A 14,357-nucleotide genomic window follows, 5' to 3' on the forward strand; every position below is an offset into this window, starting at 1 on the left:
TGTTAGTTCCAAAATGACCTAGTTTGTGTTGAGTGGATGTTAAACCCCATTTCTCTCTCTCTCTCTATGAACATTTACCAGTTCATGCTGTCTAAGGACGATTGTGCGTGTGAAAGTACGATATGAGGTTGTCTAAGGACGATTTGAGACAGTCTAACATAAAACTTCAAAACTTGATGTCAATTCAGGGTACTATAAATTATGCTGATCATGATCATTTTAGCATTTGGAGCTGTTTCTAAAAATAGATTTTTGACGTCACAATGACATCATCAATGCTAAATTGAACTTTTATGTTTAAACAGGAAAATATTTAATCGAATCACAAGTGATGTTTGTCATGGTAATGTGAGGTCTATGATAAAGGACTAAACAATTTCTGAACATGCGCCAATTTCTACTAAACATTTCAGTCATAAAAATAATATAAACTAGAGAAAAATAAATTTGTCACATATTTGGTTCCTGGGAGAGAGAGAGAAATGGGGTTTAATGTCCACTCGACACAAACTAGGTCATTTCGGGACTAACATATAATTCGCTTGCGCATAGGGGTTTTTAGCAGTGGAAGGAAACCGGAGAAAACCCACGAGGTTGGACAGATGACCCTACTCCTTGTCACGTACAACCGGGGATTCGAAACCATGCCAGTCGACTCAATGACAGGCTTTATGATACAGCGTGCACATGCTAACCATTCGGCCATCCAACCCCCCTTGGTTCCTGGGGGCAGTGCCGGACTGGTGGGACAAAGACCCACCTGTCAGGTCATTGACCAAGGCCCACACAGATACGTGCCGAAGAATGTAACAAGCGTACCGAACGTCCAAGGGGGGTCTGTTGGCCTTTCACACCAGGAAAATTTTGAAAATTGACAACTGCAAACCCATTTTCCAAGCATTTCAGACCAAAGCAGAAGAAGGCAAATTTTTGATTTCCTGATACAATTAGATAACAGAATGACCTAAGAGCACTATCATTAGATGAATTTGAGAATTCTCTTCAATGTCAAGAACAAAAACCTTTTATTCTCCGTGATGAAAATAATGCAAATTATAATATACATACAGTACACGTATGTGACAGTTCTGTTGACGCACATCACAGAATATATCGAGAATCTTTGGCGATTATGAAGAACTAAGTAGAGGTTAAAAGATGAATTACACAGTTTTCAATATAATGAGGTCAAATTCAAAAAGTTTTTTCCTTTTTAGTGTTGTTTGTCAGCCATTTTTTTCCTATCTTTTCTTTCTCCTGTCCTGTGTCCTGTCCTCTCCTTCCTTCTTTCCCTCCCCCCCACCCCTTTCTTTCCCTTTTCTTTTTTCTTTCTCTTTTGTCTTTTTTATTTTTTCTTTTTTCTTCATATGCTTAGGTCCACTTTTTTTTAATGAGCTTAGGCTCACCTGTGGGCAGGTGGGCCCAGTCCGGCACTGCCTGGGGGTTAGGTGTTTGAATAGTGTAATGCGAGCACGTTAGATCATTAGTTCTGTCATTGACTTAGTTTGTGTCGAGTGGACGTTAAACCCCATCTCTCTCTCTCTCTTTCTCTGTCATTGAGCCGAGTGATTTTGTTTCGAATTCAAGTTTCTACATGTCATGGAGTAGGGTCGACTGTCAAACTCCATGATTTTTCTTCTGCTCTCTCTGGTTTCCTCCCACAGTTAAAGACCCCTCCCTATGAGCTAGCAAAAAATTGAAATGGCATGATTTCCATTCATCACTTGTATGTTACAATGCACAAGCAAATTATTGAAATAAAAAAATGAACCATATGTTAGTCCTGAAATGACCCTGTGGATGTTAAACTCTTCATTTGGTTCCATTATAATCTCTGGGCTGCAATCCTGGTATTCTTAATTCAGTTCAATCTATCATTGGTTGTTTTAAAGCCACAGTGTTCGGGAATCTCGCTTTTTTGTTTCCCCGGTTGTAAGTGATAAGGAGTAGGGTCACCTGTCCAACCTCGTGGGTTTTCTCCGGGTCCTCCAGTTTCCTCCCACTGCTAAAGACCCCTACGTGCAAGTGAATTATTGAAATAAAATTAAACCATATGTTAGTCCCGAAATGACCTAGTTTGTGTCGAGTGGACTGAAACCCCATTTCTCTCTATCTCTCACTCTCTCTCACTCTCTCTCTCCCTCTCTCTCTCTTTCTCGCTTTTTTGTTTCTCCTCCCAGGCCGCAATATAGTTTGTTGATGTGCTGTTGGGTATTTTTAGTTTATCTATATTTGTTTTCATTACGTAAATGATTTTGACGTAGGCATAATACTCTGTTATTAGTTAATTATCTAAATTGGTTCAACTTAAGTTGAGTCTAATCCATTAGGACTTCATTATTAAGCGAGTTGGGGAATCAGTTCCGCGATTGAGCAAGCAACGACAATCATCAAGAATCGTTTTGGATCTTTGTTCACTTCCAGTTTATTACACGAGAGATTGACACTTTCAGATATCAAGTGCCCTGCTCTCTTTTGTTGGGATTTTCACAAATTTTGCTGTCTGAATGATTGTTGTTTCAAGCTTATTTGCCATCTACAGTGCACTCAAACCTTCTATATAGCGAGAAACCTACAGCACCAGTGAATTTTTCATTAAGTTTGGCGATTGAAAATAACATCATCAGATGGATAAAAATGCAGGACGTGCTTTGGTAATTTATTTATATTTTATTTCCCCAAAACGAGTAGCTCAACACATAGATCTAAGGACAAAGCTGGAAGCCTTGGGTGGTCCATGTTTGATCCTTTGATCTCTTTTTTTGTGTAAATTGTTTTGATCCCGGTGTTGGCTGTGAAAGTTCATCAGGATTTTCTCGCATGGTTTCCCCTTGTCAGTAGTACATGCAGATGGGGGGTGGGGAGGGGCTGACAATGACACTGTGTAGTAGTTTGGGTGGGATTGAAAATCAAGATCCATATACACATTGGCGTGCACATAAAAGATCCCTTGATCGAACCGATCCCTGCATTGGCCGAGAAAGTTCATCCAGATTTTCCGGCGTGGTTCCCCCTTGTCAGTGATGCAGGACAGAGGACCTGACAAGGACAGCTGTCTAGTCCTTCCGATGAGACGAAAAACCGAGGTCTTGTGTATACATTGGAATGCACGTAAAAGATCCCTTGGCAGTTGGAATTCGATATAAGAGTAGGCGATAGTGCCGCTGCCTGGGCAAAATTTCCCTCATAGCACACTGTATGGCGTATGCCCGTCTTCATTAGCCCAGCATAGGAGCAAAACAGTAGGACGTTAAACCCCATTTCATTTCATTTCATTTCATTACCTTGATCGAACTGTATTTATTCAAATATATATTGTTATCTTCCATTGGTCTTGGTATGTCATGTTATTTTTGATCAATATGTACTGCTCAAGATAATGTTGTTTTAAAAAAATCAGATGAGATTGATTCCAGCATCTAAATTGATTCCATATGTAGGGATAGGTTCATCGTATATTATTAATGACATAGATGGCAGGTTGGTAGAGAGAGAGAGAGAAATGGGGTTTAACGTCCACTCGACACAAACTAGGTCATTTCGGGACTAACATATGGTTCAATTTTATTTCCATAATTCGCTTGCGCGTAGGGGTCTTTAGCAGTGGGAGAAAACCGGAGGACCCGGAGAAAACCCACGAGGTTGGACAGGCGACCCTACTCCTTGTCACGTACAACCGGGGATTCGAAACCACGCCAGTTGACTCAATGACACACTTAATGATACAGCGCGCACGTGCTAACCACTAAGCCATCCAACCCCCCGGCAGGTTGGTAGAATGGTTAAGAGTACATTTACACCAATTAGGCTTTAGGGTTCTGGTTATTGAACTTAAATCAGAACATTTAAATTATAACAAAAACTCTTTTGATGTCATTGATGATCCAGTGCTATTCCAAATACCTTTTGGTATATGTGCTGCTCCATAACTATTCCAAACCCTAATGCTGGCATGGTTCCAAAATCTTTTGGTGTATGTGATGCTCATTACTATGGCAGAAAGTGATAAATCCAATGTTCTTTATACATCACAGAATATTGCCTTGTTAATATAGAAAATTGTAGATTATTGTAGAAATTTGTAAATTTAAACACATTATTTATGCTACATTTATAGGATTTTGCATTGTATGCACTATCTTTCTAATTAGTAGATTGACCTGCCTTTGGCATTTAACAATATCCGGTGCATCTCAGAATACTGCCTTGTTAATATAACGTACCTTGTTATCTTTGAGAATCTTAGTTCTCGTCTGTGAGAACGGTATATTAGATTTATTTTTTGATAATATTTGAGTTTACAGCGACTTGACATTTACCTGTACAGGTGTGACATTAACCAACATACAGATTTAATTAATTAGATAAATGCTTCTGGTCTTCAAGTCTAATAACACGCCCTCTGTAATCACCTTCATCAGCTTCTTAAGTCCTTTCATTATTTCATTAGTTGATGTTAATATATAGAACCATTCAGATTAACGGGTATTAAAATTCGAAGAGTCCATAAATACATAGCGACAAATGTAATTTTGTTTGATCAAAATTGAGGACAAGATACATGTTTTATTGTTTAAACGAAAACAGAAGATGGAAATTGACTTTTGACTTCTTAAATGATCCTGTGCTATTCCAAATAGCTTTTTGTGTATGGACACCGTAGACTGGATTTGTCAATGATCATTGACAAAATAATATGTGGACTTGATCAGGGGAATGTAGCCTTGCGTTCACAGATGTTTCTAAGAAAATAGAAGATGGGATTTGTCTTTTGAGGTGTTGATTTTGTATAGAAATGTTGATGATATGTCTGAGAAAGGTTTTTTGGTGTTAGTATACGTTTATAATTATAAACTTTCAGGATTATCCAGGACAATGTTCCGGTGTTTATAGCAGGATGATAAAAGGAAATTTTGATCAGTTATTTGGATATACCTATTTATTTTCTTTTTTACCCTTGAAACTTAAACATGAATATAAAAAGAAAAATGAAAAGTGAGCCTCCTAATGAAGCAGGTGTTCCAGAACAGAAGAGCATACCCCACCTTGTGAACTACCCCTCTCATTTTCCTAGACCTTCATTAGGACATAAACTCCTCAGATAAGAAGTGGTGTCAAGTGTTCTAGATAGAGTAAACATACTATGTGAACTCCCCAAATGAGGAGTGGTATCAGGTGTTCTAGAAAGAGTAAGCTTACTACATGTATATGCACTCATCAAATGAGAAGTGGTATCAGATCTTCTAGAAAGAGTAAGCTTACTATATGAACTCCGCAAATTAGAAGTAGTATCCAGTGTTTTATAAAGAGTAAACATACACTTGACGATTTATCCACCATATTTAAATCCAATCATAAACTGTTGCCTGCGATTAAAGTGTTACCAAATGGTATATTGTTGCTCCAGTGAAAGAGAATAGCGCAATGGGAGCTGGCTGTGCAGAATGTATTTATATTTAAAAAAGATAAAGTTTTATCTTGTTAAACTGAATAACGTGATGTATGCAATAGCTCGTATAATCGTTAAAATTAATAAGGTAATTATTTAAACATGCATTACACAAGAGCTAAATCGGCCTATTGAAGGTCTGTCTTTAGGCCTGAAATGTTATCTAAATTATTACTTAGACATTAATTAACTACCAAGACCATAATCAACTCGCGATGCCTTTGGATACCTGCGATATTTACTGGATTCAAATACTTTTTGTTCTGGCTGCGGTTACCATAAAAATCGATAATTGAGACTTTGTTTATTATCATAACAACGGTATTTATGACAATCGGGGCACATTGTATCAATGGTATTGATGACAATCGTGGCTAGCCTATAATTGTATCGCTGATTCCTTAGCTTAGAGTGTAGTAATTGGACAGAAATTTTCAAAATATTCTCTTTTCATTATCAATTTTTTTAACTATTAGCTCTTTATCTGCAGGCCCGGCGGAGTGGGGGGCTTTAGCCCCCCAATAATTTGGCCGCAAGTACTCTTTTCTCCAGGTTATTGCGGCCCCTGGACCCACGCTTATAAGGACCTAGGATGGAAGCCCCCCCAATCAAGAATTGCTTCCGCCGGCCCTGATCTGATCTTACCTAATGCCGCTATAAGGTTTTAGATAGTAAGGCCCTTGTCCAAGCCCCTATGACCTTGTTATACACCTAGATCAAGTTTTTGATTGATAACATATTATAGAGTTATTCTCTGTTTATAAATTTTGGGCTTGTTCATTTAAGTATAGGGAAGAACCCTATGGATTTTTGAATGCAGTTTGCTGAGTTATTTTTCCATTCATATTTTGACGGTTAACGCTTGGGACAGAGTTCATATTCTTTACATTTTTAAAACTAGCTCCACTAGATTTGTTAACAATGATTTTAGAGCGAGCATGGACAACTTTGCTGCTGGAAGGTGTTTAATTATTAGAATAGGGATAGAGTTCATATCCTTTACATTTTTAAAACTTGCTCCACTAGAATTCTTAACAATGATTTTAGAGCGAGCATGGATGACTTTGCCGCTGGAGGGTGTTTAATTATTAGAATATAAAATCTACTTTCTGTACCTTTCAACTGTGCTAGAGGTGTCTTTAAACTGTTCTGAAAAATAGCAGTTGGCCCTGCACTTACTGCAAATGATATCATTGGTGAATTCCTAAAATGAAAATAAAAATTTTCTATAAACTTTTCAGACAAAGAAAGGAAGTTTAATCCGACGAAAAGATTCAAAGGAAGAGGAGATAGAAACTGAAGAAGGTAAGAAACTTAAGGTTTATAATTATTCAACCTTGTGAATACTTTCATAACCTTGTATATATCGTGAATATTTTCATAACCTCATTTACATTGTGAATATTTCCATAACCTCATTTACCTCAAGATTTTGTTCATAACCTCATTTACCTCGTAAATACTTTCCTAACCTCATTTACCCCATAAATACTTCCATAACCTCATTTACCCTGTAAATACTTCCATAACCTCATTTACCTCATGAATTTGTTCATAACCTCATTTATGTTCAAAGCATTGATACCCTCATTGAAGCTACCAAGCATTCCTTGTATATATTTATTATACAGTGTCGCAATAAAATTAAAGATACATTATGGGAGATTAGATAGAGAGCTGGCAGTTCTCAATATAATAGTTAAAAACTAGATATTGCCCACCCCCACCCCCTCCACTTCTAGGACATCATTACTATATAGCATGTTACCCCCCCCCCCCCAAGTCATCATTACTATATAGGATGTTACCCTCCCCCCCTCCAAGTCATCATTACTATAGAGCATGTTACCCCCCCCCCCCCTAGTCATCATTACTATTTAGGATGTTACCCTCCTCCCCTCCACGTCATCATTACTATATAGGATGTTGATGTTACCCCCCCCCCCCCCAAGTCATCATTACTATATAGGATGTTACCCCCCCCCCCCCAAGTCATCATTACTATATAGGATGTTACCCTATCCCCCCCCTCCTCCCCTCCAAGACATCATTACTATATAGCATGTTACCCTCTTCCCCTCCAAGTCATCATTACTATATATGATGTTACCCTCCCCCCAATACACTGGTATTAAATGTTTGTTATCCAATAGATCTTCTAAATGTTGGTTTATTTTTAATCTCTGCTTGTTCAAATAAATAGAATTAGTTTAGTTAGAAACAACAACATGGTTTGATAAGATGTGAACATGTTAGGATGTCGAGTCAAACATGTTAAACTAAATACAGGTATTTTCATTTCGCTGTGGGCCATCTGCTATTTCGGTATTGAGGTTCAAATTACATGAATTTTTTATGTTTTTTTAGAAAAGGTACCTACCTGTTTCATCAATAGATATCAGCTACTTTTTTTTATCAAATTCAGGTTGTTGGATGGCCGAATGGTTAGCAGGTACGCGCAGTATCATAAGGCCTATCATTGAGTCAACTGGTGTGGTTTTGAATCCCCAGTTGTACGTGACAAGGAGTAGGGTCGCCTGTCCAACCTCGTGGGTTTTCTCCGGGTCCTCCGGTTTCCTCCCACTACTAAAGACCCCTACGCACAAGCGAATTATTGAAATAAAATTAAACCATATGTTAGTCCCGAAATAACCTAGTTTGTGTCGAGGGGACGTTAAACCCCATTTCTCTCTCTCTCTTTTAAACCTGCATTATGTAAGATTTAGATAAAGAGCTGACTGTTCTTGCTATGATAGTTCAGAAATACATAATGAAAAAGTAATTAATTGAAAACTGAGTGCTTGAGATTTTGACTCTAAATAGTCACAATTGTCAAGTACCATTGCTACGATAATAAATGAAGTCTTGATTTTCAATTTTAACATTTAACGAAGATATGGCCCTTAATATCTCATCCAGTTTATCTTGGACTTATCATGTTAATAAATGTCTAAATTATAATTTATATAACATTTGAAGCCAGAAAAAAGACCTACAATAAGCAGATTTAGCTCTTACATAATGCATCTTTTATTTAATAAACATATTGACAGTATATCAGGGTCAGTGGCTTAATGGGTGGGGGTGGGGGGGTGATGGTCTGTCTTTGAGTTCAGTGGTATAGTTTCTTTTCCCCGCGTGTATGTGATAAGGGGTAGGGTCATGAGTTTGCTCAGGGTCCTCAGGTTTCCTCCCATTGCAAGCAAATTGTTGAATAGAAATTTAACGATGTTAATCCCAAAATGGCTTAGATTGTGTTGAGTGGACATTAAACTCTCTCTCTCTCTCTCTCTCTATCTCTCTCTCTCTGTGGCTTAATGGTATAGGGTGCATGTTTTACATCATAAAATGTGTATTCTAAGGAAGTCATGGCTTCAATTCCAGGCTTGTCCCTAACCAGGAGTTGGGTTGCCTGCCTAACCTCATGGGTTTCCTCATGGGTTTTCATCTGAATGAAATGAAATCTGAAATGGGAATTAACATCTTACTTATCTTGGCCAAAACTGTGACCAAACTGTGACCAAACTGTGAATTTATTGAGTCATATTCAATGAGTCACAGTGTTGCGCTGTTCTTTATAACCTACGAAGCATTGTTAGCTCACTCAGTCTTTGACCAAACTGTGAATTTATTGAGCCATATTCAATGAGTCACAGTGTTGCGCTGTTCTTTATAACCTACGAAGCATTGTTAGCTCACTCAGTCTTTGACCAAACTGTGAATTTATTGAGCCATATTCAATGAGTCACAGTGTTGCGCTGTTCTTTATAACCTACGAAGCATTGTTAGCTCACTCAGTCTTTGACCAAACTGTGAATTTATTGAGTCATATTCAATGAGTCACAGTGTTGCGCTGTTCTTTATAACCTACGAAGCATTGTTAGCTCACTCAGTCTTTGGTTCACTCCGGTTGTTCGCTGAGAAAGTCTCTTAGGATTTCCCAGAGCGTTTTTCCCTTGTCATTGGTGCAGAACCAAGGGCTTGGCAAGGAGCAGTATCTAGTTGTTTGAATGGGACGAAAAAAAGAGTTCATGAAGAGAAGCAAAGTTTTTCTCATAGCACACTGTAAATACAATTAAGTGCAGAAAAAATATGAAGTTAAACCCAATTTCATTCCAGGTCAAACCTAATTGTATTCCAGTTCCTATGAATGTAATCGATCACTAGTTTATTTCAAAGTTATGTATTTATTTATTTATTACCTTCAAAGTAGTTTTTTTCCATGATTTATCTTCATTGAAGTATTTTAACGAACAAATAAACATTCGCAGGGCAATAATATTGTGTAACATGTATCCTATTGGCAGTGGATATCTGATATAAGGTGAAAGAAATATTTAATGGGCTGGCACCCAGCCAGGTGCGCTAAATGATTATTTGATGAGAAGTACGACAAAAGCTGCTATAAGTAACGGTAACCCTCGAAGGTGGTCATATTATTTATATACTTTCAAATACATTTATAAATATCGCAACACCTGCTGAAATCTCATATGTCAAATTAATGTTTTATATAAAAACCTCACCCATGTCATTCCATCCGCTAATTGGCAGAAAGAATTTTATACATCCACTTCTAATAATTATAACATGTTTCTAAATCATTGGCAGGCCTGGAAATATCGGTTTTAGATGTACCTGACAAAATGTCAGGCACTAACGAAATAGTACCTGACATTTTCAACTTAGTGTCGAACATGTATTGATGATATCAATAAAAAAGACAAATCAGTGCCGGACAAATAATGACAGGCACGAGAGATTTGGTGCCTGACATTGTCACAGGTGTCTTATTTCCCGGCTTGAATTCATCGGGTATGGTATATCTTTATTTTCAATCAACTTGTGGCATTCTCTGGATGGAGCCACAGTGGCTCAGTGAGTAAGATGTTGGCTCTCTAACCTTTAGGTCCTGTGATCGATTCCAGTACGTGTTGGCTGAGAAGTCTCATCAGGATTTGCCAGGCAAGAGACAATGTATAGCCATTTGGATGGGATAGAAAGCTGAGGTCCCGTGTACACCTTGGTGTGCGTGTAAAAGAACCCTTGACAGTTGGAATTTGATGTAAGAGTAGGCAAAATTTCCCTCATAGCACACTGCATGGCATATGCCTGTCTTCATTAACCCAGTCGAAGCAGAATATAGGACATTAATTAACCCGGCAAGAACTGTCGATGTCTAATAGCTGTACTGGAACACCCAATATTGAGTCTCAGCCTTTGGATCTCAGCCTGCTTAAATGTGGTGGTTTTACTCCACGTCTTTCGGATTCCTCCCACTTAATGTCTAGGCAAGAGAGAGAGAGAGAAAAATGTGGTTTAACATTCACTGACACAAATTAGGTCATTTTGGGACTATCATATGATTCAAGTTCATTTCTATAATTTGCTTGCGCAGTGGGAGGAAACTGGAAGATCTGGAGAAAACTCACGAGGTTGGACAGGCAACCCTGCTCCTTGTGTCAGGTACAACCGGGGAAACAAAACCACGCCAGTTGACTCAATGACAGACCTTATGATACAGCGCGCACACGCTAACTATTCGGCTATCCAACCACCCACTGCTAAAAACCCTAATATCTAGGCAAATTATTGAAATGATATTAAACCATATGTTCCATCTCAAAATGAGCTAATTATTGTTGATTTAATGTTAAACGCTGCCTTTCTCTCTCATATTTACCAACAATTTAATATTTGACATGTTTGCACTAGTTTGAGGTAATTACTGCTAGTAAAATGCACCAAAGAAAAAGTTTTAAGGACATAAGTAAAATGTTGTGACGTCAGTGTTGATAGTTTTAATGTTAACAACCATCTCGTATTTCCGTGTTTTTATGAGGCAGGTGTTACTATTTTACCTACAATGTAACAAGTTGGAATCATGCCACGCTCTGTCTTTTGTCAGATTGTTTAAAACAGTCGGTTAATAAATCTACAATGTGCAGTTACAATATTTATCAGTAACAGGATCGCAGAAATGTCCAGAGCTATATTCAGGAATATTAAAATCAGGATATTTAAAAGCACATTAATCCAGAGCTATATTCAGGAATACTAATATTGGGGGGTACTTAACAGCACATCAATCCAGAGCTATATTCAGGGATATTAACAGAGGGTATTTAAAAGCACATTAATCCAGAGCTATTTTCAGGAATGCTAACATGGGGGTATTTAACAGTCCAGAGCTATATTCAGGAATACTTGGGGGGTGTTTATCAGCACAGTACAGAAAAGTCTAGTGCTATTTTCAAGAAGGGGGATCACGTGGCTAAGTGGGTACTGATGATGGCTCGCTAGGTCGGGTGTCGGATCCCTGTATTGGCCGAGAAAGTTCATCCAGATTTTCCGACGTGGTTCCCCCTTGTCAGTGATGCAGGACGGAGGGACTGACAAGGACAGCTGTCTAGTCCTTCGGATGAGATGAAAAACCAAGGTCCCGTGTATATATTGGAATGCACGTAAAAGATCCCTTGGCAGTTGGAATTTGATATAAGAGTAGTATGGTGTATGGTGTATGCCCATCTTCATTAGCCCAGCATAGGAGCAGAATAGTAGGACGTTAAACCCCATTTCATTTCATTTCATTTATTTTCAAGAATATTGTAAATGGTGGTGGGGTTGGGGGTCACTGGAAAACTGAAAGGGTTGTTTCAATGTTCAGGTTATCACAGCAGGTGTAACCCTTCTTGAGCCTGTATTCATGAAGATTCTTCAGCACATTCAGGATATGGTCTGTGCAGATTAGATAATGGGTTTACTTTTTGGGTTTAATTACACTCAATGCGACAGTAGAAACTCAATTGTTTTCTATGATTCTCAACGGTTTGAAACTAAACATTAAAGGTCACCGGAAAAGCATCATTTTTTTTTTTAAAATAATGCAAGTAATTATGTCAACATATCCTTTCCATAAGTATAACCCGAACCCAAATGTCAATATTACCTGCAACAGGTAAATTTCAACATTAGTAATTTCCGCCGTTCTCCGTGGGTAGTGGTAACTTTCCGTAAATAAGCAATCAATGACGTCATTTTAGTCCTTCTGCTCATATTCCCCAGTTTTATGTGACAAGGAATACGGTCACCTGTCCAACCTTGTGGGTTTTTCCGGGTCCTCCGGTTTCCTCCCACTACTAAATACCCCTACGCGCAAGTGAATTGTTGTATTAAAATTGAACCCCATGTTAGTTCCAAAAGGACTTAATTTGTGTCGAGTAGACGTTAAACCTAATTTCTCTCTCTATTAGGACTACTCCTTTAATGTTTTTGTTTGTTTTTGTTTTTCAGTGAAAGTTGTGGATCCTGTTTATAGTTTGTTGAAGTGTGCGGCGGATCTTCCTAAATCTTCAAGTAAGTCCAGTACGGCTTCAAGCTCCTCAATAAGTCCTAACGATCCAAAATGTAGCGGCCATCATCGTCACGGAGATAGCAGCGGTAACAACTCAAAGGGGTCTAGTCCCTCGTCTTCAGGTAGGACTGCTAACTCGACAAAAATGAAATGAGTCGAGATGGAAATAAGAACAGTAGTCTGAATCCATTTTAGATTAAATTCTTAAAATTCTGTTTTTCCTCCCAGGAAGATAGTTCCTTTTCATGCTTTACTCCTTTTAGCTTTAATAGCATTTTTTAAATTCTGGTCGTAGATAGTCGCTTTGAAATTATTCTTAGAATTATTCTAAGGCACAGATTTAATTTGACAAGTTTTTTTATGCATGTTTTAATGGTTAATTAGGCCAAAGTAGTTTAGTTCTTTGGGGTGTTGATGAATGAATAGCCACGAAAGTCTTATCAAAATGACTTACATGATCAAGACTAGGTGAAAGTGAATGATAATTGTGCAGACTTTTCATACACGATTTGGAATATTTCTGAAACGTAACCTATGAAGCATATTGATAAAAATGATACTGAAAATGGCAAAATATACCGTTATTTATTTAATTTTTTCGCCCACACTTTTTGCTCAAATCAATCTGTTCCTGTATGGTTAACCCTTTAGCGTTTGGTGCATGTAACTATTGACAACACATGTTCACTGAAATAACCAATCTTCATTAGCCCAGTCGGAGCAGAACAGTAGGACGATTAATCCCATTTCATTTCAGTCCTTAGATACTTTAATGTTATTCATGAAAATGAAATCAAATAGGGTTTAACACCCTACTGTTCTGTTCTGACTGGGGGGGTTGGATGGCTGAATGGTTAGTGTGCGCGCGCTGTATCATAAAGTCTGTCATTGAGTCGACTGGCGTGGTTTCGAATCCCCGGTTGTACGTGGCAAGGAGTAGGGTCGCCTGTCCAACCTCGTGGGTTTTCTCCGGGTCCTCCGGTTTCCTCCCACTGCTAAAGACCCCTACGTGCAAGCGAATTATGTAAATAAAATTAAACCATATGTTAGTCCCGAAATGACCTAGTTTGTGTCGAGTGGACGTTAAAACCCATTTCTCTCTCTCTGTTCTGGCTGGGCTAATGAAGATAAGCATGCATCATACAGTGTGCTATGAGGGAAATTTTATACCCTTCTGTTATATCAAATTCCAACTGCCAAGGGATCGTTTAAATGTTACAGGAGTATCTGTAGTATCTGGTGGTTTCAGTCCGTCAAAAAGCTAAAGGGTTAACGTTTAAAGATGTCTCTTATAAAATATGTTTGCATGCATAATTTTTATGTTAAAAACATTCTTTTGTCCCTAATATATGGACATTTTTCAAACTTCGAGAATTGATGTTCATTTTAAAGAAGTATTTTTGTTGTAGTGTTGTATATTTTATGTGTAGTTACAAGTTTTTGTGTGTGTGGGTGTTTTTTTGGAGGAATGAATATTAATCATCTTCATCTTTTTCACTAACACAGTCTTAAAGCCCTAACATGCCAAAATACATGTTAAAGATACATTTTAAT

At 38.0% G+C, this 14,357-nt stretch overlaps 1 protein-coding gene across 1 annotated transcript in view; it reads left to right on the forward strand.

Moving 5' to 3' along the window:
• The window catches only part of LOC126824038 (uncharacterized), a 183,324-nt gene that overhangs the window by 156,403 nt on the left and 12,564 nt on the right, over window positions 1-14,357 (forward strand). The window contains exons 12-13 of the mRNA XM_050553188.2: window positions 6,691-6,754; window positions 12,743-12,805. Coding sequence (XP_050409145.1) covers window positions 6,691-6,754; window positions 12,743-12,805 — 127 coding nt within the window. The remainder of the gene's footprint in view (window positions 1-6,690; window positions 6,755-12,742; window positions 12,806-14,357) is intronic.

Source organism: Patella vulgata, chromosome 6, assembly GCF_932274485.2.
Source record: "Patella vulgata chromosome 6, xgPatVulg1.2, whole genome shotgun sequence".
In the NCBI taxonomy this organism is placed as follows: domain Eukaryota; kingdom Metazoa; phylum Mollusca; class Gastropoda; family Patellidae; genus Patella; species Patella vulgata.